The sequence below is a fragment of the Hylobates moloch genome, unplaced genomic scaffold, assembly GCF_009828535.3.
Source record: "Hylobates moloch isolate HMO894 unplaced genomic scaffold, HMol_V3 SCAFFOLD_15, whole genome shotgun sequence".
Classification (NCBI taxonomy): domain Eukaryota; kingdom Metazoa; phylum Chordata; class Mammalia; order Primates; family Hylobatidae; genus Hylobates; species Hylobates moloch.
In genome coordinates this window covers 44453188-44478400 of record NW_026652290.1, presented here as the reverse complement: position 1 = coordinate 44478400, position 25213 = coordinate 44453188, and the positions used below count along the sequence as shown (strand labels likewise).

The 25213-nt window shown below is 47.9% G+C and overlaps 1 protein-coding gene across 17 annotated transcripts in view; it reads left to right on the top strand.

Annotated features, from left to right (window-relative positions):
* INPP4A (inositol polyphosphate-4-phosphatase type I A) overlaps window positions 1-25213 on the top strand; it is a 150135-nt gene that overhangs the window by 92614 nt on the left and 32308 nt on the right. For 8 of the 17 annotated variants that reach the window (XM_032178286.2, XM_032178285.2, XM_032178284.2 and 5 more), the window contains 11 exons: window positions 574-685; window positions 1606-1696; window positions 2243-2390; window positions 6375-6505; window positions 8502-8606; window positions 9119-9227; window positions 11502-11519; window positions 15329-15512; window positions 16805-17023; window positions 18103-18358; window positions 21997-22029. In XM_032178286.2, coding sequence (XP_032034177.1) covers window positions 574-685; window positions 1606-1696; window positions 2243-2390; window positions 6375-6505; window positions 8502-8606; window positions 9119-9227; window positions 11502-11519; window positions 15329-15512; window positions 16805-17023; window positions 18103-18358; window positions 21997-22029 — 1406 coding nt within the window. The remainder of the gene's footprint in view (window positions 1-573; window positions 686-1605; window positions 1697-2242; window positions 2391-6374; window positions 6506-8501; window positions 8607-9118; window positions 9228-11501; window positions 11520-15328; window positions 15513-16804; window positions 17024-18102; window positions 18359-21996; window positions 22030-25213) is intronic. The other 9 variants (XM_032178293.2, XM_032178291.2, XM_032178289.2 and 6 more) reach the window with 5 other exon arrangements.

Here is a 25213-nt window from a genome sequence, read left to right as displayed (position 1 = left end):
GGCCACCATCAGCCACCCTTCGAGATGTCAGGGTGAAGCTGACTGAGGCTGGGGTAGCATCAGCTGTGTCATATCAGGATTCAAGGGCTTCAGGAAGCCCTGGCTGGATTCCATTACTTGGAGTCCAGGCTTAGGCCTTGGGCTAATATAAGCCTGAAGGTGGGGTGGGAAGGAAGAGAAAAGGGCCCAGGGCCAGAACAAGGTGTTCTCTAGTCCTCAGTCTGACACGTGTCCCCCTCACCCTCTGGGCGGGGGTGAGCCCAGGCACTGGCAGCAGCTCGGGAACAGCATTGGCTCCTCCTCAGGGAGGCCCCCTCTGACTTCACCAGCACGTCCACACTTCCCTGTCGTGCATGTCTGTTCAGACACAGCCCTCCACTATGCCCCATGGTTTTCTCGTCTGTCTTGCCTGGGAGGAGCCCTGTGTGCACAGTGAATGCTGACTGACTGGTCAGTCAGCTCGGCCCTGCTGTCCCCAGGACCCTGATGACCCAGTACGGCTAGGGCTTTGTATTTCAGCAGAAAAGAAGCACAGTTGCAACACCACTCATTAAAGCATGTTGTGCATCACAGGTCTGCAGAGAGTGACCGTGTGGGTAACATCACCGTGATTGGCTGGCAGATGGAGGAGAAGTCAGACCAACGTCCCCCTGTGACCCGGTCTGTGGACACTGTCAATGGGAGGGTGAGTTACGCCACTTTCCTCCTCTCCCTTAGAAAGAGCAAGGGAATTAATCAGTAAAAATGCAGCCCTCGTGGACTTAGCCTCTGTGCTCAGCAAAGGGCAGGGCCTGCTGCTTGATGCTGCTCCCCATGGACACTCCGGTCCTCCTTAGGCACACCTTGAAGCAGGAAAAAGGGCTCCTGCCTGTAAAGCCCCACTGCCCTGGAGCCTGCCTCTGTTCTGGGTGCCACACTGGCCACTTCTAGAGGGCAGGAGTGAGCGGGAAAGAGCCCTACTGGAAGAACGGCAGTCGGGGCAACTTGGGGGGTGTGGAGGGTGAGCAAAGAGGCATTTAGGACCCAGGTCATCTGTCCTGTTTTGTTAATACCTTCCTCTCCCAGACACATGCATGCCTTGCAGTCTCCTGGTGCACACCTTCACCTTTTCACATCCTCCCCTCTTCCCTGATCCTCCTCCCCCTCTTTAGCTACACCCTCCTGTACCCACTCTCATGCACAGTCTCTCACACAGACACTTAAAGAAAAACTCTAATTTCAGAGCCCCAGCGCTGGTAAGTAGTCATTGTTGTACAATACAGAGATGTCTCATTTCACCCAAAATAAGCCCAGAATGTTAGTTCTGGAAATATCCCTTGGCATCATCTATTCTCTTCCTTTCGTTTTGTACATCAGAACACTGAAACAGAAGGTGAAGTGACTGAGAAACCATGCATGCCTAGAGAATTGTGTGTGCATGAAGTGATTCAACACACTGGGAGGTGAATGACTTTGTGGCTTGGGCAGCATATTTATTGTAGAGTTCATGGTGGATATTCGTCTTAAGAGTTATGTTATGATGTATTTAAGCCACTGTTTCTGCTGAATGTTCTGGAGTCATCTGAATCTCACAGTTTTCTTGTGCATTTCCTTATACATTATCAGATGGTTCTTCCCGTCGATGAGAGCTTGACGGAGGCATTAGGAATCCGATCCAAATACGCTTCATTGCGAAAGGACACTTTGCTGAAATCGGGTAAACAGCTTCCTCCTTTGGTATTCTTGCCTCTCTTGTGAGTATCCACTTGGGCCCGCAGTCCCCTTTGCTCCCCACCTGCTGCGATTGTCCCAGCTATGCACCCTAATTGTCACCTCTCTGCTGCTTATCATTGTGTTCTTTTTGCAGCATATAAAGAGTTATTACAAAAAACAATAATAATTTTCCTTGAAAGAGGATTAAAAAATAAAAAAGAATTAGTAATACTCCAAGGAAGTAATACTTCATCTCACTCTTTCCTGTTTCACATTGGGGTTCATGACTGATGACAGCCTCCCTGCCTCCAGCTGCTTGCACTTTAGAGTTAGTTACATGTTCTGGGACAGGAAGATTGCATGTTGCTGGGAAGAAATGTTCAGACCTAGCCACTTGGTGGGTTTTCAGTGTAAGCGTTTTAATTCCCATGAGATGAACAGTGAGAGGACTTGAGGTGTCACCATCCCTGAGGGCCGGGGGAGGAGAACCCATGAGGCAGGTCTGCAGCCAGTTCATATGCAGCCTGTCTCCCCTGTCATCCCACCTCAGTGTTCGGTGGTGCCATCTGCCGCATGTACCGGTTTCCAACCACTGATGGTAACCACTTGCGGATCCTGGAGCAGATGGCAGAGAGCGTGCTCTCCCTGCACGTGCCCCGGCAGTTCGTGAAGCTCCTACTAGAGGAAGATGCAGCCAGGTGAGGCCACATGGAAGGACTGACTGTCCATCATACCCATGTCATGTGCCCCTTCCTTTCTGAGATATAGCAGGCAGAGCACTGGCATCAGATAGACTGGACCACAAACACAGCCTCTCCCCCTGCAGCTCTGTGGCCTTGGCTTGCCTAAGCCTCAGTTTGCTCATTGGGATCATGGATTCCTGTGCAAGGATTTCATAAGACAGTATATTTGGACCCAGATGTATGTCCCACACTCAGAACCTCCTCTCTTCTCTTCTTTACTCTTTTTTTTTTTTGAGACAGAGTCTTGCTCTGTCGCTCAGGCTGGAGTGCAGTGGTGCAATCTCAGCTCAATGCAGCCTCTTCTCCGAGGTTCAAGTAATCCTTCTGCCTTAGCCGCTGAAGTAGCTGAGATTACAGGTGTGCGCCACCAAGCCTGGATAATTTTTGCATTTTTAGTAGAGATGGTGTTTCACCATGTTGGTCAGGCTGGTCTCAAACTACTGACCTCAGGTGATCCACCCACCTCAGCCTCCCAAAGTGCTGGGATTACAGGTGTGAGCCACCATGCCCAGCCTTCCTTCTCTTCTTTTCTTTCCCCTCTCACTGGTCCTTCAGAAAGTTAGAAATAACTGGTAATTGTTTGATCCTAGCTGCCCAGCAGTAGTTTTCTAGGTTAGGGTCATAGATAAGGGCTCCAGAAGACTGAGTATAACCTGTCAGCTCACTGTGGTCCCATAAGGGTCTTAACCCTTCTGCATCTCTCAACCCAGGGCATATTTTGTCAGTCCTAAGGTGAGAAGCCCAACAGGTGGCCCAGCCTGTGCAGATTATGTCCCCTGTCTCTTTCTGTTTTAATTTTGTGCTGCTGTAACAGAATGCCAGAGACTGAGTAACTTATAATGATCAGAAAAGTATTTGACTCATGGTTCTGGAAACTGGGAAGTCCAAAAGCATGGTCCTGGCATCTGGGGAGGGCCTTCATGCTGCATCATCCTGTGGTGGAAGGCATCACATGGCAAGAGCGCTCTTGAGAGAAGGCCAAACTTGCTTTTATAACAAACCCACTGTTGCAATAACCAACCCATTCCCATGATAATGACATCAATCCATTCATGAGGGCAGAGCCCTCATGACCTCATCATCTCTTAAAGGTCCCACTTCTCAAAACTGTGGCATTCAGAATGAAGTTTCTGACATATGAACTTTGGGGGATAGCCTCAGATTGTCATTTCTCCTCCTTGTCCTCAAATGGTGTTAATTATAAACACAATATAACAGAAGCATGAAAGAAAGCAAGGCGGCCAGAATCCTGCTGTTTTCAAAGAGCTATTTTGTTTAAATTTTTTACTTGGAAAAAACATCAAACTTAAAAATAAAGGGCAAGAGGCCAGGTGCAGTGGCTCACGCCTGTAATCCCAGCACTTTGGGAGGCTGAGGCGGGTGGATCACGAGGTCAGGAGATTGAGACCATCCTGACTAACACAGTGAAACCTCGTCTCTACTAAAAATACAAAAAATTAGCCGGGTGCGGTGGCGGGCGCCTGTAGTCCCAGCTACTTGGGAGGCAGAGGCAGGAGAATGGCGTGAACCTGGGAGGTGGAGCTTGCAGTGAGCCGAGATCGCGCCACTGCACTCCAGCCGGGGTGACAGAGCGAGACTCCGTCTCAAAAAAAAAAAAAAAAAAAAAAAAAAAAAGCAAGAATAATGCAATGAGCACCTAGATACATTTCACCTAAAATCACCAATTGTTAATATTTTGCCAATTGCTTTCTCTATGTATGCACATATTTTAATATTTTAATTTTAAAAATTTTCATTCAGCTTTGCCCATATTTGTGTATATTTACGCAGTGACAATCTACTTTTCCGTGTATCTTCAGTTTTCATGTTTTAATTTCCCATTACATGGTGTATTATAACTTTAAAGAGTTTATTCATTTTTTTGTTAGTTTGAGACAGGGTATTGCTCTGTCACCCAGGCTGGAGTGCAGTGGCACTGTCATAGCTTACTGCAGCCTGAAACTCCTGGGCTCAAGCCATCCTCTTACCTCAGCTTCCTGAACAGATAGAACTACAAGCACACACCACTATGCCCAGCTAATTTTTTCATTTGTTGTAGAGACAGGGTCTTGCTGTGTTGCATAGGCTGGTCCCCAGCTCCTGGCCTCAAGTGATCCTCCCACCTTGGCCTCCCAAAAAGCGGGGATTCCAGGCATGACCTACCATTCCTGGCCAAGAATTCATTCATTTAACAAGTGCTTTAGTTCAAGGGTTTTGTTGTTGTTTTTAGCAACACCACATGTCAGGCACTGTTCTTGGTGGGAGGCTTCTTGGTGAGCTCAACGTGGGTGCTGGTTGGAAACAGAACTGGGAACCTCATGCAGGAACTCCAGATGTGTCAGCGTGTGCTGGAAATGAAAAGGGAACTGTGAGAAGAAAGAGGGTGATCAGGGCAGTCCTCTGTGAGATGATGACATTAAACTAACACCTGAAGCATAGGAAGCTGCCACATGAACACGGGTAGACACATTCCAGGGAAACTAGCAGCAGCCTGGCAGACAGAGCTGCTGTGCTCAGAGCGGCCTGAGGCCATGGGGCCAGCTGGCCACGTAGTTCTACCGGCTCTGGGTGTCCTTTCATATTAATTTTGCTATTTTAATAATAATAAAATGTCACAGCTTTTAAAAACAATTTAGACAAGTCAGATTTCCTAAGAACTTATATAAAATTTAGCTTTTTTTCTTTCTCAAAGGAAAACATGAGTGCAGTATAAAAAAAATCGTGGAAAAGTTTTTAACTAAGAACAACTCTTGGGGCTCTGCTTTCTGATCTACTTCCCGGAAACAACTACTTTTTGAGAATGTTAGTGTTTACTGATGTATTTCTAAATATATGTGTAAAGTGTTCTCTTCATTAATCAATTTCAGGGATTAGCTACCGATTTTCTATGCTGAGGGTTTGGCCCTTTATACTTTCCCAGTCCCCATTTTCCTAATTTGGTTATGCTTTTTGTTTTTAAATCCGTCTTGTGATTTTGCTGTTATGATTGTGTAGCTGTTCTTCATTGCTGAGCTAAGGAATTTATATTTCAGTTCTTATACAGCTTTTATTTTTTTGGAGATAACAATTCCTCTTTTTCTTCTCTTCTCTTCCTCCTCTTCCCCCTTCCCCCTTCTGTTACCCTGTGCCTCTGTTGAGCACACACATAAAGACAAGGTCAGGCCTGATTTCATCCACAGTGACACAGCGGGCCGCTTTTAGGTTCAGACAGCTCCTCTCTTACATAGACACGGAAGGAAGAATAATCAGAGATGCCAGCTCCCATGGTCCTTGTCCCATACCCAAAAAGGATGGCAATGAGACAGAAGGGCTTGTGACTGCAGCATGATCTGTGGAACCCACTGCTGAGGAGCCAACTCTAGGCTGCAGCTGAGCGGTTTTAGATTCTGCAGCTCCCTTATCGGGGGAGGGCAGAAGGCCCATACCTCAGGAGAACCTGGGAGGTGATGAGAAACGCTGTCCTGATAGCCTCCTAGGGTAGATGACGAGGCAAGCGGGAGGTGGCTCATGGCGATTACTCACAACCTGCAGTTCTCTCTGTTCCGGGAGGATCATACTTTGTTTTGCCTAGACTCAGGTGGGCTGTGGTTTGAGCCTGTGCTTGAGGGCACCTGCAGGTCATCAGGGTAAAGCTTCTCCCTAGCAGCCTGTCTCCTTCTCCCCACCTCCACTTAGTTTCCCTTGAACATTTGACTAAGTTCCTGTGAAAAGCTACCCTGGACACACTCCCACGTGGTCAGTGGTCTGCTTTTCATGTAGCTGTTTGTCCTCCCCTCCCACCCAGTTGCCCTTTAGACAGGCAGTGTAACCATTGTCCTGGCCTGCCCTGGGCACCCGTGATACTTCCCCTGCAAATGCTGTTGTCCTGGGTAGGCCTCCTGGGCCTCTCTGGGGAAACCAGTTAGCCCACAGCCTGATGCATCTGTGTCTTGCTTTCAGAGTGTGTGAGCTGGAGGAGTTGGGAGAGCTGTCTCCTTGCTGGGAGAGCCTCCGGCGCCAAATTGTCACCCAGTACCAGACCATCATCCTCACATACCAGGAGAACCTGACCGACCTCCATCAGTACAAAGGTGGGTGCACCCCCATGCTGTCACCACACACACACACACACACACACACACACACACACACACACACACACACACACACACACACACACACACACACACACACACACACACACACACACAGAGTCAGTCACTCACTCTGCTTTCCCAGCCAGAGATCTGGAACACAGGGTCACTTACACATTCCCACTGACAGACACTTTAATGGATTTTTAAAAATAACTTCTTATGTAGGTGTGAATTCTTTCAAATATGAGTTTTTCTGATCTTAATTAAAAAGACAAATCTGTGAATTGCAGTGAAGAGTCCTCCTGTGGTGTCATCTACCAAAACAGCCACTGTGGAATGAAATTTAGGGGAGGCGAAATCCCGGGCTATTACTGCTTCATGTTTCTTCATCTTAGACTAATGTCTAAGATGTACAGTGACCGAAAGGATGTAGGCCACTCGCCTTGAAACAAAGCAGTTTTTCTTGATTACCCGGTTTAAACAGTCAGTGGTAACTTCCATTAAACATATGAATTGTTAAGGGGGAACTCTGTATTTTAAGGCTCAAAAAACAAAGTGGAGTGTGAATGAACACCTCACTGTTTGTCCTTGAAAGATGCCATTTGATTTTCAAAACACTCTCAGGGCAGATTTGAAAATCTGTTCTTGTTCCTTTTTTATTCCAAGTGGAATGAATTTTTTGGTTTTTCATTACTCTATGTATTGCTTTAGCATTTTGAATTATTCTCTATTTTTGGATTCTTCCCTTTGATTCCTCTACATAATGGAGTTTCAGAGTTTAAGGAAAACCATAAGCCCTTAATGTGGTTTTGACACAGAACATATAAACCTGTCCATAAACTTGGATGAGAAGAAGCCAAATGCAGGACTAACAAGGAGGTGTTACTCAGGCTTGATGTGAGTCTGAGAGGGGGTCTCAGTATGTCACTAGGAGAAACGGCAGCATTTGCCCAGGAAGGAACCAAGGGACTCACCCATGCCTGATGCCTCTTACCTGGGAAAGTGTGGAACCCACACAACCTTGAGTTTTCTAGAGCAGAGCTTCTCAAATGTCAGTGTGCACCTGGATCCCTTGAGAATTGTGTTGAAGTGACGGTCTGGGATTGTGCCTTTCTCACAGGCTCTCGGATGCTCATGCTGCGGTCTGTGGACTGTACCCTAAGTATCAGGCCACAGAGAGCAATCTCCTGTGGCAAACTGGAGACACACAGTGGCTGGTCTGCGATTCATATGCTGGCAGTATCAGTGATATTTTTCACTAGATGAACTCTCTGGTTGTCAGTTTAATTTGTAATCCTTTTATTTTGTAGGCATGTGAGTCTCCATTTAATTAGTTATGGATTCTGATTATAGAAACAAGATTGTGGATATTTGTTATAAAATAGTGTCCAGGCTCCTTAACCAACCAGGCATAAACAGGGAAACATTGAATTTTGTGTGTCAGAAGGCTGGAATCAATGCTGTATTTCATTTGTTCATCTTGATAGGCCTGCAGGGATGAGAAGGCCTCTTCATCACTTTCAGGGTTGAGATGTATTGCTCTAGCCAAAGCAAATTCTTAGCTCTTTGATGATGGCAGTCTCTGGAGTCAGAACAGGCAGTCTCTGGCGTGGACCCCTTTGCTTATTATAGTAGTGCTGACATTGTGCTGCACAGAATCACATTTTTTGTATCAGATCTCTCAGTAGAGAGCTGAGTCATGGAAGGCGCAGCATTGTTACCATAGCTTTTTGAAGCCGGTTCTCCCTGGCACCATTCACCACTTGAGCACCCAGAACCAGCTCTCCTGATCAGTGGGCTGCCCTTGGCATCTCACCCACCTGCCACCTGGAAATGAAATATGCTCATGGCAACTCAGAACCTTCTAGGCCACTGCCAACACATACCTGCTTATATGCCACAGCATCCTCTGAATTCCATTTTCTACTTGCAACTCGTGAATGCAGCATGTATGCTGATGGCCTTTGTCTTCTCCTGTTCCATTTCTTAGGGCCCTCGTTTAAAGCAAGCAGTTTGAAAGCAGATAAAAAGTTAGAATTTGTTCCCACAAACTTGCACATACAAAGGATGAGAGTTCAAGACGATGGAGGATCAGGTACCTATTTTTCTGCCCCCTCTTGTTGAATCACATTTTGCTGCTTTTCTCTCTGGGTACTTGGTCCCTGAGTGCCCCATATCTGCCCATTTCCCTGTGTGCTCTGGGCCGCTTGGAGGAGAGATTTGTCACAAGGACCTTCAAAAGGTCTCTGATAAGAGCCCACACCCCTTCCTTTTGTCTCTCCTTGCTCTAGCTTCCCTTTGTATTTCTGCAGTAGAAAGTTGCCTGTCGGCCATTCTTCCCAAGGAGGGATGCAAACGGGAGTTACAGGGTGGCTTCCTGCAGCCCGTGTGGCTCCACTTGAAATGTTTTGAACCCCTTATTGCTGAGGTGATGGCACTGGGCTCCAGCAGACCCTTGGGCGGCCAGGGCTGTGGGATCAGGGGAACCAAAGGCTGTACAGCAGAGGGCTGGAGGGTCAGGACCCCAAACTTGTGTGCATATCCCTATAGCTGGCTTGTCCACAGGCCTGAGCCCAGAGTAATGGAGGAGAGCTTTCTGTCATTCAGATCAGAACTACGACATCGTCACCATCGGGGCGCCAGCAGCACACTGCCAAGGTTTTAAGTCAGGAGGTCTCCGCAAAAAGCTGCACAAATTTGAAGAGACCAAGAAACAGTAAGTAACCAGAGAGGGTTTGTGGTCCTTGTACAGCTTTCTGATGCTTCTTTTCTCAGTTTAAAATAAAATCAAAATATGACCACAAAAACATCCAGCCATCTGATCTGCTTTTGCGTGGCAGGAGGATCTGCCTTATGGAGCCTGTGCTGCTCTGTTTGTGTGTGACTGAGCTGGATGGGTGATGAGGTCATTGGATCAATGGTCCTGTCCTGCAAAATGAGGAGCAGATTGTGATCCACCTCAGAAGTGGTGCTCCAGGCAGCAGCCCTGTGTGGACTCTGCTGGCTCGGCATCCTTTAGAGTCCCTGGCCAGTCAGTTGAGCACCACAGGCATTGAGCCTGGAGCATGTTGTTTCCTAGAGGACAGCAGTGGTAAACATTCCCAGTTTTTGAAAGATTCAGGGGGCTGTACAGAGCTACTGTCCTGAGGAGGAAATTTCCAGGTAGGGAGGGTGGTGAAGGGCATTTCAGACAAAGACATGGCAGAAGCAGTGCACGTGGTGAAATGTGGCCGGGTGCATAGTGCTGGGGGCAGAGAGCTAAGAGGACTGGCCTTGCTGCCAGCCTGCTCTGTGACCAGAGTTACAGCGCCCAGCAGATCTAGGCCTGGTTGCAGGAGCTCAGGGCCTTGCCTGGGAGTAGATAAGTCAGCAAGCACCATTTGGCATGAGCAGTGCCCGAAACAAGCATGCTGAGGATGCTGGGGTGCATGGAGCAGGGCATCCACCCAGCCCCAGGGGTGGGAGGGAGAGAGCCAGAAATAAACCCAAGCTGTAGTGTTAGATGTGTGGGAGGCATTGATGATCTTCCAGAACATCACCTATGAAGATTTCAGTGGCTCAGGAAGTGGGGGTGATGAGTGTAGATGACCAGTAAGGTCCTTGGACTGTGACCGCAAAATAGAGGAAGTAGCATGAGGTGTTTGGTTTAGGGAGAATGATTATGACTTAGCATGTGTTTGGGCTGATAGGAAAGACAGAAGTGGATGAGGTAAGGTGAATGAGAGGAAAACAGTGTTAGAGCAGGGTTCTCACAGGACGGAAAGAGGCAAGAGCAGGTGTTCATCAGAAGGGCCAGGAGAAGAGGTGGGACTGCAGAGAGATGTTTGAGGTGGGAAGGAACAAGCGGAAGCATCCGTCGACAGCCTCTGCAGCATGTGGGCTGGGGAGGGTCAGACTCAGCAAGCAAGCATGGAACAGCAAGAGGGAAGGTGAGCAAAGGCCCAGGGAGCGTCTCAAGAATCCCATGGATGGTCAGGTGAAGAGCTCTGGCACGTGCCATGGAGCTGGTGGTTGGCACCTGACTGTGCTGCCACGGCTGGTAGTCAGGACATGAACTGAGAAAACTGACCCTGGACTGGAGCAGGAAGGAGGTGAAAGGTCAGATCAGTGGCTGAGGGGGTCAAATCAGGCAGCTAGGGGCGTCACTGATCATGGGCAAGGCTGAGCAGGAACGGAAGAGCGCGCCCTGTGAGAAGTCACCATTCAGATATGTGCACAGGCTGCCTGGGCGGGCCCAGAGCCCAGTGAGTCCCAGAGGGAGGAGAAACAGGGAAGGGGAATTCAGGCCCCCAGACAACCTACTTGACTTTGATTCATTCCCAAGGGTGCTTCCTTAAGACAAACCAGGTAACCGGACCTGTCTTACGATTCGCTGACTCCAGGTCCCTTTGGGAAATAGGAAGGAGACGCAGCTTCCTGTGCCACCGCAGCTCTGCACAGCCAGCCAGAAAGCGTGTCTGTCGCTCCATTGCATGTTGCCCTGTGGAGAGTGTGAGCGTGCAGCTTGAGATGGGGTGGGGCCCTGCAGGAGAACCCACAGTAACTCTGGACAGTCAAGAAGGGGGCCTTCTGGGGGTCTTTGTCCCAGGAGGCTTGGGGTGTTGATTCCTGATAACTCTGCATGTTAACTTTAGAATTTATTTCTCAAAATACCTCTTCAGTATTTTTCAAATACATAAGTTTCTATTTAGTTTCCCGCTATTGCCATCAAGCCACTTATAGATATGGTATTCATGATTTGAACTTTCCTTTAAATGCGGAGGTAACTTGGCCTGAGGTGGGATGTCTCCCTGGGGCTTGAGCACAGGGAGTGACGCTGCTCTAAGGAATAAGCACATTGGGTTCATAATTGTAGTCATCCCTGTAGTTGGTACCTCAACAAATAATTTTAAGTATTTTGACAAAAAATAAGTTGGCTTTAAAATTTTTTTTTTGCATTTGGTATTTGCTAACAAACTGCTAATATTTCATTTTGGTTCTTTTTCTTTAGCAGTTTTGAGGAGTGTTGGTGAGTTTTCTGTCTGTGGAGAGAGTGTCTGTTTGGGTCTCGTCCTCATGCAGAGAAAGCTTGTGCCATCCCCACCCCTCCTCCTGTGGGCTTCCCCCGCGGTGCTGCCATGGTTCCTAGTTATACACCTCGTAGACAGTCCTCCCTTCCAACTGCAATGTTCTTTATTAATGAATAGCCAATCTTCAGTCTGCTGTTTCACCTTTAAAACCTGGCAGCCAGGTGTTGCCGTGCTCACTCTGAGAAAGGACCTAGTTCTGTTTCTCCCAGGAAGAGGAAGGGCCTGACCCAGGAAGCCCCTGGGTGCTGGGTTCTCATGTCAGCCCCTGGGTGCAGCTGGGAACTCCTATCTTCTTATACAGGAGTCTTGTGGCTTTTCAGTTTTCACTTCACTATTACCTCTTATACGAATGAAGCCAGCCTACATCTTCATGATGCTTATTAATTTATGCTGATTTTAATAACACTGTTACCAAGGTCAGTTTTACCCCTGGGGGTGGGTGCAAACCAAGATTTAATACAACTGAGTGACTTTTTCCACCAGATAATTAGATGACAGTTAGAAACCACGGTGTCTGCTGCCTGGGCTTCTCTACTGCTGCCCCAGGCTCATAACAGAGGCTCTGCAGTGGTGCTTCATTCAGGGGTACCTGCAGCCCCTCAAGAAATGCTGCTTCCTCAGAGCCTGTGACCCATGGGGCTCAGGGACTATAGCTGGGCCCTGCTGGAGGTGTCAGGCTCTGCTGGCAGCATCTGACAGCAGGAAGCACTGAGGACATTCCCCCATGTCCAGGCTGAGGCCTCTCAACTTCCCCCTGGGGGTCCTTATCCCTGGGGGTACTTTAGGTACAAGGGAGAGAGGAGGGCATCTAGGGACGGTTGCTGCTGCTCCTGCCTCCCTAATGGAGCAGATCCATGCTACTTCTGTGGAAGTGGCCTCTCAGCCTCCCCTCCCTGCCTTTTCTCTACTGGGGCCTCTTTCAAGGCCTGATCTTTCCCATAACGGGACAAGTAAAGTACTTGGGGTTGAGTCTAGGGGTGCAGAGGAAGAGGAATGGGAGGGGAGAGCCAAAGGCCCAGCTGCCCCCAAAGCCTGCTCCTTGGTAAATCCCAACCCAGGTGTTTTGGGTTGAACCTTTTTCCTGGGGAACTTTCTGAGTTCCTGGGTTCCCTCTGAGGACCCTCCATAGCCCAATCTGGGCCTGGTCACCCCTTGCCCTCTGCCCCCTGCTCCCCATGTACAAGACTGTCCCTAAAGCAGTGAGGGGATGGAGTGCGGAGGGTTATAGGCAGAAGGAGTGTCCCTGCCTGGAGACTGTGATGGGCTAAATCCCAGGCAGAGAGGACTCAGCCTCCCAATCCTCCTACTCTTGCAGAACCCAGCTCCATGGGGGCTCAGCCTCTGCAGAGGTGATCCTGCTCTTCTAATGTCCAGAGTGACTGTTGCTCAGCAGTTACCAGCAGTTCCTGGCCAGGGCCACAAGACTCCACCCTTATGCTCTCTTGGCATCTTCAGTTTAGCCCATGACCCCAGCTCTGGGTAGGTCCGGGTCTGGGGTGGGGGCCTAATGCAAAGTCCAAGGGCTATACCTAGGATACTGCCTCCTGGGGCTGCCCCTAGGCTTCATGTCTATACCTCCATCCTGCCGCCCTCGTGTGGCTGCCTGGTTTTTAAAATTAGGTAGTTGAGCACACATGCTTGTATTTTCCTCATCATCCTAAATAGCACCTCTGAAATTTGCCTTTTCTTGCCCCTGCCATGTATATCCCATGCATAAGTCCCAGGTACCATCATTAAAGCGTGACTTGTGAGAATACAGGGCAAGTATAGGGTGGTGCTTTTCTCTTGGCCCGGGCAGAGGGTATATATTTGTTGAAGGGTACACAGCCACCTCCTTACACAGAAGTAGATCTACATACAGCACATTTTAGATATGTACTCTAAATATTGGGGGCCTGGGAAGAATCCTTTTTTTTTTTCACCGTTTTTAGAGTCAGGGTCTTGCTCTGTCACCCAGGCTGGAGTGCACTGGCACTGTCATAACTCATTACAGCCTCAAACTCCTGGGCTCAGTTGTCCCTCCTGCCTCAGCCTCCTAAGTAGCCAGAACCACAAGCACAAGCCACCATGCCTATCTAATTTTAAAAATTTTTTAAAAGATGGAGTCTCACGATGTTGCCCAGGCTGGTCTTGAACTCCTGGGCTCAAGCAATCCACCCACCTTGGCCTACCAAAGTGCTAGGATTATAGGCCACCATGCTTGGCTGAATTGATTTTTTAAAATCCTATTTTGAGATTGTCTTTTTAAGATGAAATGGTCTTAGAAGGGAGCTATTCATTTGGAAGAGTGATTGCAGATTGGAAAGTAGTCCTGCGCACATTGTGCTGTGGAATGACTCCTGTTGTGCCCCGTGAGCTTGAGTGCGGTCTGCTGCATGGGCTTCTGGCACATCCATTGTTTTTTACTGTGGCGTGTGGGCTTGTGGTGGTGGTGTTTCTTTCTGGGGTGCTTTGGTTTTCGGTTTTTGCATGTTTGCCGCATAATCCAGCAAGGGAAGGGGTAGTGGTGGTTTCTTGATGAATTACTTTGGGACTTCCCTGGGAAGGGGCCAATGGGGAAGATTCTCAGCCCTGACCAAGGTGACTGTCATCTCCAGGGGAAGTGATGGAGGATATGGTGAGAGGTGCTCTCGCTCCCCCTCTTTCTCTCTCTTCCCCAGAATTCAAAGGGTAGCCCTTTAGGGACCAGTCAGGACCCCTCATCCCATGAGCGAAGGGACACCCATTCTACCCAGAGCTCACAATTTCAAATTTTAGGAGGAGACCTCTGCATTGGTGGCTTGTACTTCTTCCTACTTTCTTCAGCTTCCTCAGATGGTCTGAAAAATAAATTTAAAATATTGGATTGATTGGGATCCAGGCTAAGAGACATGCAATTTATCATCACCATTTAGTTGGACCCAACACACTGGCCAGGCCCCCACAGCGGGAGGACGTGAAATTGGTCCTTCAGAGCCTCCTGATTGTGCTGGGAGGGGCTGGGCTATAGGCTTGGCATCAGATCCCTAGACAAACACGCTGCTTGGTGGCAAAGAGGTGGGAAGGAGGGAGAGCCAGGGTTTCAAAGCCACTGAGGAGTCCGGCTTTGCCTGTGGCTTGGCATGTTCTCCACTTTTTCTTCATTTGATGAAATATTATTTTTCAAAGTAGGGAACTCCTGGAGCGAAGGAAAGGGAAAGGAAGCCCCATTTTCTAGGGACTTGCTGGGGTCAGACATGAGAGGAAGGACGACTGTGGGTGTGTTCACAGGGAGCTTGAATTCCTGATTGGCCAAAAGAAAAAATAGGTTTTGGTTGTTTGGAGACAAAGTCCAACACCCACTGCAGTCTCTGCTACACTGTGATAACCTGACCCCTTCTTCTGTAAATGGCCTCCATGTCTCCACTTAAGTACTGCTTATAAGTTAATAGATGAGGTTGTGAGGTGAAAGATTACGATCATTTGGGTGATTATGGGATATGATTGTTCGATACCTGTTCACACATTTACATACACAAGTAAAAATACAGATACATGCAAATACAGATAAAAGACTGAGTCATAGTTTAATATTTCAAGCTTCTGCCATACAGACAGGAAGAATCTCCTAAGATATACTTTGCTTATCAACAACTAGAGTAGCCTGGGAGAACATCCCTGAGTCACAGAATGCTTCATCTTAGGGTCAGTTGTGGCTGGGGTTGGAATGATGCTGTCATCCTCTTCAGATTCTGGAGAATCCCTTAGAATCCGTTCTTATCCTTTCCAGTACATCATCTGGCTGCCAGTCCATAATCTACATACCACAGGACGTCGTCAGAGCCAAGGAGATCATCGCCCAGATCAACACCCTGAAAACCCAAGTTAGTTACTACGCAGAGCGGCTGTCAAGGGCAGCCAAGGACAGGTCTGCCACTGGCCTTGAGAGGACACTCGCCATCTTGGCAGACAAGGTAGGAGGGGTGCCCTGCTACATATGGGCTGGGGAGTTTCCTTAGGTTTCTGGAAGCCACTGGGCAGCCCAGGTGTGCCTAAGATGGTCCACAAAGAGCGTGACATTGGGATGACTTTGAAGGTCTGCCTTAGGTCCATTTCCCACAAAGGCCCAGGGAGGTTTTGTGATTTGTCCGCAGAGCTGGACAGACCAAGGGCAGAGCCCAGGGCTCATGAGTCTTAGGTGCAGCTTCAGGCACATGTGCCCTTCAGCAAGTCCATGGGGCTCATTTTGTTGAGGCTGATACAGTTCCACTTCTTTCTCAGTAACAGCCTAACCAGCACTTTTTTTTTTTTTTTGGCCACATTTCTATTTTAGTTGAATTTGAAAACAGAAACTGAGCTATTAAACAGACATAAGATAAGAAGAATATAATTTTATTGGCTTACGTATAGTCAGTAAACCAGCTTCTACTTAGCCATAACTTGATCCTGGTTTTAAAATATGTAAGTATTAATCACTACTGAGGAAGTGGCTATTATCAGACCCTTTTGATGGATGATACTTTTTCCCATTACTCGGTCTCTCTCTCAGTGCACAAACACGCTCTCATACACACACAGATTCTGACTATACCTCCGCACTCACACTGTGCTGTTGAGCTGCTGTTCCTGATCAGAATGTGTTATATCCTTCACAGGTGTTCACACAGCATAGAGTGTGAGGTGGGGATTAGATCCCCTGGAAAAGAAAGGTGTAGTTGTCAGCAGTAACATTATGAACCACAGAACCCGTGTTGCCTGCAGAATTCTCCAAAACCCAGACATGTTGTGGCAGGAGGCCAGCTACCCAGAACCCAGAACTTGAGGCATTAGATGCTGAGGAACAAAAGATAAGACTTCCACAATTGAACCAAAGTAAGGCCTGACCCCTGGACACTTGTTCCCTGGAAGGTGGAGGACAGACCAGGAAGTCTATCAAGGCTGGGGCAGTGGGCTCTCTCTGCAGGCCCCTCCCCTAGCAATCACAGGTCAGAGGCAGGCAGGCATCAGAGAATGTCAGAGATTTCTCACGCCCTTCTCCTCTTCCTTGGTGGGAAATTCTTGTTAAGATTCAGCCCAAGTGGGCCACATGGCAGTCTTTGTACTCAGACGTCTTGAGGGATGTAGCCCTTCAGTTGCTTTGCACTCTGGAGAAAGGCAGAGGGGTGCAGTGCTGGGCTTTAAGCCCATTCTCCGTTTCTGAGATAAGGCAGGGGCCTCCCCAGCCCCTGGCCTGGGCTCAGCAGCCTTGGTTTGTGTGCACCTGCAGACACGGCAGCTGGTCACAGTCTGCGACTGCAAGCTCCTGGCCAACTCCATCCATGGGCTGAACGCTGCACGGCCTGACTACATTGCCTCCAAGGCCTCTCCCACTTCGACTGAGGAGGAGCAGGTGATGCTTAGAAATGACCAGGATACCCTCATGGCCCGGTGGACAGGAAGAAACAGCCGATCTTCCCTGCAGGTGGACTGGCACGAGGAGGAGTGGGTGAGTCTGCTGCTGTGGCTGTCATCCCACGCTGAACTTGGGCTGAAAACCACAAAGCCTGTTGCCAGTCTCTGCCCCTTTGAAGTGCCTCAAGGTTCGACTGCTGTGAACAAGCTCCAGGTTTCCTTCCTGGATGGCTCCTTGGCTCCTTGGCTCCTGATGCAGGGAGGCAGACTATTTTCAAACCCTTGTTTCCAGATAGGGGTAGGGCTGTGCTGGGGGCTGGGCCAGCCTCAGACCTGGATGAAGAGGAAGAGAGGTGGGTTTTCCTCCCGTGTTGGAGGTCTCTCCTTCCCCTGCCGCCTGTGCCGTCTATGGCCCTGGGATGCTTGAGACCAGTCAGGCCTCTCCTACTTCCTCGGTGCTCTGTTTGCTGTTAGATTTTCCAGGGCTATGTGTATTTGGGGATGTGGGAGGTCTGGTGCTGGGGCAAGTAGGTGTGGATTTTGGAGCTGCCGCCCTGACATTACATCACATTATTGTTCCTCAGAGAATTGGCCCTGGGAGCAGGATCTGTGTTTCTTGAGGGAGTGACACATTGTACAACTTGTTTTTGCCGTTGAGACTGCTGCTTAGAGGCATTGTTCTACAAGCACTGAACTATTAATCAGCAGCAAAGTACCATCCTATACACTGTGTGTGTTTCTGCAAATCACTCCCAGACCTCCCTCACCTCCTCCCCACCTCCCCATCCAAATTTCTGTTCCCTTCTATCAAAAGGAGGCCTCCATCTTGTCTGTGTGTGATGGTTGTAGGAAGTCTGCAGTGGCAAGAGGAGGAGATGAGACAGTGCCCTGTGTCCCTTCAGGCAGCACTGGAGGGCCACCTGGCCTCCAGAAGAGTTACTAGCAAACATCTCCCAAACTCTAAAAACAATGGCCGCAGGACATCGATTCATCATTGAAAAGCAAATGCAACTTTAATGGGGAATTAGGAATCATCTTTATGTTTCTAAACTTTGAGGTATTTTAACAAGTGTGGAAGCCTAGGACAGGGGATCAGTGGAGGGCGATTTGGTTTGTGGTGTTTGTGTTTCTGTTTGGGAGAGCTGACCCACATGGGCCCCTTTGATTTGGAAGGAGAAAGTGTGGCTGAACGTGGACAAGAGCCTAGAGTGCATCATTCAGCGTGTGGACAAGCTGCTGCAGAAGGAGCGGCTGCATGGCGAGGGCTGTGAGGACGTCTTCCCCTGTGCAGGCAGCTGCACCAGCAAGAAAGGTAACCCGGACAGCCACGCCTACTGGATCAGACCAGAAGACCCCTTCTGTGATGTCACCTCCTCACCATGCCCCTCTACCATGCCCTCCGCTGCATGCCATCCTCATCTGACCACACGTGCGTATGCATCCATGCTTCCCATATGCTGCCTCCACTTCACCTTGTGCTGCTTCCGTTTGTCTGTGTCTCTGACTCCATGCCCTCCTCCCCCACGCAGACTGCAGGGAGGGCTGCCAGGTGGAGCGGGGGCGTCCCAGTGCATGGAGCAGCAGGCAGTGAGATTGGAGTCTCCGGTTGCCTTTCCATGTAACTGGAGCCCATGTGTGATTCTGCATCTCTGCCAGTCAGAATCTCAGGGTCCTCTTGGGATACACCACCATGGCTGTAAGGGTTGGGCTTCTGGGCTTTTCAGGTTTGTAAAGCAATCTGAGAACCTGAAGGAGGCCAGGATGCAGATGCCTTTCTGATGTGATTATCTATGGCACTGGGAATTGGTAGAATGAAAGGGGAAAGGGGAATTGTGCAGGGACACAGCTGGATCAGAGATATTGGCAGGTCCAGTGGACATGTCTAAAAGCTGGTTGGCATTGGCTGGGCACTCTCTTATGCAGCAGAGGTGTGTTGCCTTGGGACGTGGTAACACAGAGAGTGGGACCCTGTTCCTGGGCTTTTGGTGGTCTGAGTCAGGTGGTTTGGCAGGACCCTTCAGGGTAGGACACTGGCATGAAGCAGCATGCTTCAGAACAGTCTCCTGTCTGCAGAGACACAGCATACCAGGACACTGTCCTGCAGATGGCCTTAAAGCTGGGAAACAGTCCCTCCAACCGAGATATCTCCGCCTTTTCCTGTAAGAGCCAGAGAGTTACAAGCTAGGCAGCTGAGACTTGCCCTCAGACCTAGCTTCTGCCTCCTTTTTGTTCTCCTGTGGGAGCTTTAAGCCATAGTAGGTAAGGCCCAGATGTGCTGGGATTAAGCTTCATGTGATGAGGGCTTTTAAATTCTGAATTGGAGAACTTCCATTCAAGGTGTAAGTGTGCTTCTTGGTCAGAGCCTCTTGGCAAATCCCCCTTTGGGTTGTAAGATGCCCTTTGCCTCTTTACTCTGCCTGCAGTCTGTTCCAGGGCACTGTCTCACTTGAGCCTCTGTCTCAACAGTTACCACGTCACCCATCTCTCCATCTATGGGGGATTATAGTTTCACTTCCCTACACCTGTGATTGGTTCATGGAACTATTTTGTCTTTATTCATGTTCTCTTTTTTATGTAAATCATGTTCCTTTTTAAAATTTTCTGAAAGTTCATTGTTTATTTCTTTTTACTTTATCTTGTTTGTGATTTTAAATTTTTCTACAGATAATGAAAAGAGTAATTTATTGGCTGTTTTAAATGTGGGAGCTAGTTTATTTCCTCAGATGGGATTATATCCCTAACTTAAGTGTCATTTTTTTTTCTAGGCACATCCTGTATTGTTTAAATATAGATACATTTTTATTCAGTTTTAAAGTTACTTAAATGAGCATTTATGTGTGCTATTTAGGGTTTGACTTGCGTGTGCCATAAAAATCAGCTGTTGTAATAATGGGAATGTGAAGCTTACATTTGAGAGAGTCTAACTCTGCTGATCAGTACTCAGATGTATGAAACCATATGCCACCAAATTATCTGTGGATGGTCCTTAATTTAAACATCTTTAGCACAGCCAGGAAGCTGTTCAGTCCTCAGTGTAAGTAGGAGGATCAGAAAGAACCAGTCTGTGAGCTATTTATTTTGGTGAGTCTTGTCCACAGTGCCATGGCAAGGCTCTGTCATGACTTTTTATACCATTCCAAGTTACTGGAGCCATTGTTTTGGCTTAATGAGCAGGTATGTTCACACCAACATATTTATTATATGCGAATAACTCTGTACTGCTCTGAAAGGCATCATCAGTTTTCATTCCAGTTCTCTACCCTGTCCTAGGTCTTTGGTTTTTATTTTTCACCAGGGAGCTGCCCTGCCTCAGAGCTGCCCTGCCCTGATCAGAGAGCCCTGTCTGGCAGGTGAGGGTCACCCAGGGCCAAGGCTTTGTGGGGGACCCACTGACAAGTCCCTGCCAGCCAAAACCACAGAGGCTCCTCAAACTTCCCTTCTTCTCATCTATTCAAAAGTCTCCCACGCCCCTCCACCCCCGCCTGCCAAGGTGCACCACTATTGCCCCACCAGGATTTGGTGGCTTCCACCGCCTTCCTCCTGTACACTCTGTCGCTCTCCTCATATCCAAAGAGACGCTCAGACCAAGTTTTTCTTAGTCTGGGGTCTATGGGTACACCCAGTTTCTTGTACCCCTGAGATTATGTCCTGGAATTTGCATGTGTATAGAGAGGAAGTCCAGAGTGGTCATCTATTCTCAACTCCATGACCTAAGACAAGTTACAAGCCGTTATTCCAGGAGTACCAGAGAAGTACCCCCTTTTTCTCCCATTTGATTGAAAGATGAATTTAGCAAATTGGGTTTAATCCCTGATGCCTTCACAGGAATGGTCCCAACCCAGCTGTTTGGGATCACCACAGAAGCTCATAAAACAGGCTCCTAGACCTTCCTCATTCATAAGCTCAGAATCCTAGAAGAGGGGTTATGGGGAGGCAAAAATCTGTATTTTTTCAAGGCCTCACATAACCTGATTAGCAGATCAATATGTAAGAGCCACAGTTCTATATCACTGTGGGTTTCTGTCTTTGTTAGCAACATGGTCTCAGGGCATCTGGGTTAACGAAGAGGTCGAACTCTTGAACTTACAGATGCCTTTGTGTTCTCTTTCCCCTTTGCCAGTTTGAAAAGTCACTTTCAAAGACGATTAGAGAGGAAGGATCCTTTGCCCCTTCTTTACAACCTAGGTTGTAAAATCCCCATAAAGTTGGTTCTGGCTGTTTTTGGGGATCTGAGACCACCTCATTTCCACATCCTGAAGACATTCTTTGAACTGAAAAGCTCAGACATAAATTAACATAAACATGATTCCTTTTCAAACTTGTTTTCTCTTAGATGGTGCACCCAGTTAATGAGAAATTTTAGTTTTTAAGGGAAATATGAAATTGAAGTAAGTACATCCCAGTGTGACTTAGCATAGGTGAAATGGAATCAAAATTGGTATTCTTTGAGGACCTGAAGGGACATTCTAATTGGAGACTACCCCTAAATCACAAAACTTAACATTTGTTTTAAATTTGGGAGATTGGCATAGAGTTTTTTTTTGGTATACTGGTTTCATTCCCGGATCTTAACACTTTGGATCTCAGCAGTTGATCCTGAGCCCAGGCTTCCCCGGTGAAATCAGAGCAGTGGGTCTGACCAGGGAACACTCCGTGTGCTGGTCAATCTCTCTCCTTACAAGTTTGCTTCCAGATGCCGCAAGCCAACGCGGGGCTCTGCCACTACAATGTGATTTATGTGGGTGCCTTTTTCTGTGGCATTTATCACATTGTAATAAGCAAGATCGCACATCCCGAAGAGCATTTTATGTTGAAGTATTGGCAACATGAATGTTTAAGCTGGGGAATCTGTCATTGTTTACCACTGAGAGGGCTTGGCTGCCTCAGAGCAGCCGGACTACTTTCGTGAGCCTTCTTGGGGAAGAGGCAGCCAGGCACCCAGACCTCTTCTCTGTTTGTTAGCCGCCTTACTGCAAGCTGCTGACGCAGCTGCTCTGAGATTGAGTTGCTTGGTTTGAACTGTGTGCTGCTCCTTAATCATCCATGTCGCCCTCCATTTCTGTGCAGATTGCAGTCCCCCTCCTGAAGAGTCCAGCCCAGGTACGTGGTTTCCGTTCAAGGCTCCTGCTGATGCCCTTTTAATTAATACTCAGGTAGCATTTTGTAGCTAAATTGCAAAAGATTGCCTTATGATCCGAGAGTTGGGAAAGTATTCCAGGACCTCCTTCGTTGTGAGGCATAAAACACTTTTCGCAGGTTTGATGAGAGACCACTTGGGCTGAGGAAATTGTGGCCTGAGGCAGACTACCACATGTATTTGTTTTACTCTTACGTTCTAAAGTCTTTTCAGATGAGCACGTTGGGCTTCTGGAAGTGGGTGACCTGAGGTAGGGAGGTACACATCTGGACTTTCTGGGTGCAGTTTTAGAATTCTTAGCAGACATTGCTGTGGGCCTCAGTTGGAGTTAGTACCAGAAATGTAATCTCTTTGCTGCCTTTGCATGTAGAAACCAATGTTTATGGTTCTAGTTCAGGGGTTGGCAAGAACCTGAAGAACCCCTGGGTTGGTTCAGCTCCGAGCTAAGTCTTGTCCACAGCCTGCTCTTATAAATAATGTTTTGTTGGAAACCAACCTTGCCCACTTGTTCATGTATTGTCTACAGCTGCTTTTGCGCAGCAGTGCCAGAGTTCGTGGCAGCAGAGAACCTGTGGCCTTCAAAGCCCAAAATATTTACTGTCTAGCTTTTTACAGAAAATGCGTGCTAACCCCTGATCTAGTTCGTATTGAGTTTCCTGGGTATGGCTTGTGGTTTTGAGCATAAGTCCCCCAAATAATATGATTTGATGTTCTTTTTCTTACATTCCAAAAATCAGCTGCATGGTCAGTCTATTGCTTGCATATTTCTGACTGGTTATAAATGTAAGACAGCAGGATACTTTGTTGATGTCTAGAATGTAGTGAGTCCATGACTGTGGGATTTACCAGGCTAACAAGCTATTCCTGTGCATTGCTAGTGAAGCCTGTCCACCCATACAGCCCCATGAGTCAGCATAGTGTGGCAGCTCCTGGCAGCAACCCCAGGATGCTCTTAGAAGTTAGCTCATCGGTGGGCTGATCTGATTGGACACCTCATACTCTCCCAGTTTGCTTTCAGCGCCTTCACAGTTTCTCTTTCCCCAAAAGTCAGTGTCGCTTTGAGCAGGCCTTGGGCCCCACCCCCTTGGACCCTCAAGGTTACTGAGGCCTTTGGTAGATGTACAAACAGTTGACCTTGGTGTCCTCCTCCATTGCCTCCCCGGGCCCATGCCTCAGCTGACCTCCACGGCAGGCCAGTGCCTTCAGACCGAGCTGACTGTTGCCTGAGCCTCAGTGGTGCTCAAGCCTGGGGCCATACCCAGCAGTTAGGGCCAGGAGAGGGCTGGTGGCATGTGCATCTGCCCCCACAGAAGCTCAGGGGGTCTTCTCAATTCTGGGCTCCTGAGGGTTGCAGAACTAATGGGAAGTTTAATGGGTCCCCGGGCAGCACACAGACAATGCCTGGCCTGTAGAGCCCTCCTTGTTGTGTGTCAGCTGGGACATTTCCAGAAGCACTGATGGCTTTTTCACAGTTGATGCTGATGGACTAAAGTGGTCCCTGCAACGAGTTCTTTTGGCTTTTCCTGGAGAACTGCATTTAATGTGGACTAAAACATACACACTTACAAAGGCACACACACTCTCCCTTTCTCCCTCCCCTACTAATGAGGGGAAAATGCAGAAGCAAAGTACGGATTTGAAAGTGCTCTTCAAAGTTATCTAAATTAGTATGGCCCATGAATTCACTACCGGTCTGCGAACATTACAGGTTAGAAACTAGATAAGGAGGTTTCTACAAAAACGTGGGTCAGCGACGTCACTCAGGACGTTGTTTCACTGAGCTGATTGTTTTTCATAACAAGGCTTTCTCAGTGAAGGAAGCAGAGTATAAACCCTTCACCGATCCCAGTGACCCAGGTGCCTTTACTTCACTACATCCTGGGTAGAAATCATGTTACTGCCCAAGAAACTCATTTTGGTTGAACTTTTAAAAAATTGTTCCAGACATGTCTGAGCCCTTCTCTGGGTAGATAACCACACTTACCTTCTACCAAGTTCCATATCTCCTCTTTTCCAGGACAAACATCTTAGTGCGTTTTAGCCATTCTTCCTGTACTACAATTTTTTTTTCATTTTTTTCCTAATGTAGCGAAGCAATCATTCTCATAGGAATTTAGTTTAAAGAGATATAGGCAAAGTGAAAAAGTTGTATGGAGAGAGCTTGCTTAGTCAAGTAAGACCAGTTGTATATTTTGATCATTTTCAGATTAAAATAATCATGATTTTCATGATATGCATGATAGCTAGAAGAGCAAAGTAAAATTGGCAACATTTGCTTTAAGAGCATGTACTTCTTAGAGAAGGATAGTCTTAATGACTGCCTGCCTTTCCCCAAATGGTTTGGCTAGAAAAACCTGTTTGCCTTTGACATTTTTGATAGGCACTTCATATAATTGGCATACATTCAACAGAATTCTTCAAAGAAACAAAAACATGGTCTCTGAGAACTTTAGTGGAGGAAAGAGACTCGAACATTATTTAGTGCCTCTTACTCATTTTATAAAAAAGGACCCACATGGCTGAGGGGTCGAGGGCCTTGCCTGTGGTCACCTCTGCTCAGCAGTGGCCGGGGCTGGGACTCCTCATTTTCCACCTCTCAGTTCAGTGTTCTTCGTCACCGTGATTCATTTGCTAAGACCTCTCTGCTGTGGACTTGCTAAATTTAAGCCTGCTTTTTCCATTACAGATACAAATCCTGTCACAAACAGCGTGCCTGCATGTACAATTAGGCCACCTCCAACTTTTGAGCTGCTACATATACTTAAACACTTGCATTAACCAAACACTGAGTGTAGGGAATTCTTTTGCATGTTTCAGTATTTCTTTAGGTTGGTTTCTCAGTGAAGTGCTAACCATCCAGCTTGAGAGAACAGGGCCAAGCTGCCCTTCTCTCGGTCTCTGAGATTCTGTTTATCTAAGACAGAGTTTACCCTCTGGCAGCCGCACAGCTCCCACAGCCCATGGCCTTCCCTGAGTGCCATGCCGGGACATGGCCTGGTGCATTCTGTGGCTTGAACCCTCACCCTAAGGGGCGTGTACTGCCTGGGCTTCACTCCATGACTTCTCACCATGTTTGGTGTGGTGGATTCACCAAGTGGTGATAGTCAAATGCTTATTTCTGGTCTTAGTCACCTGTTACAAATATAA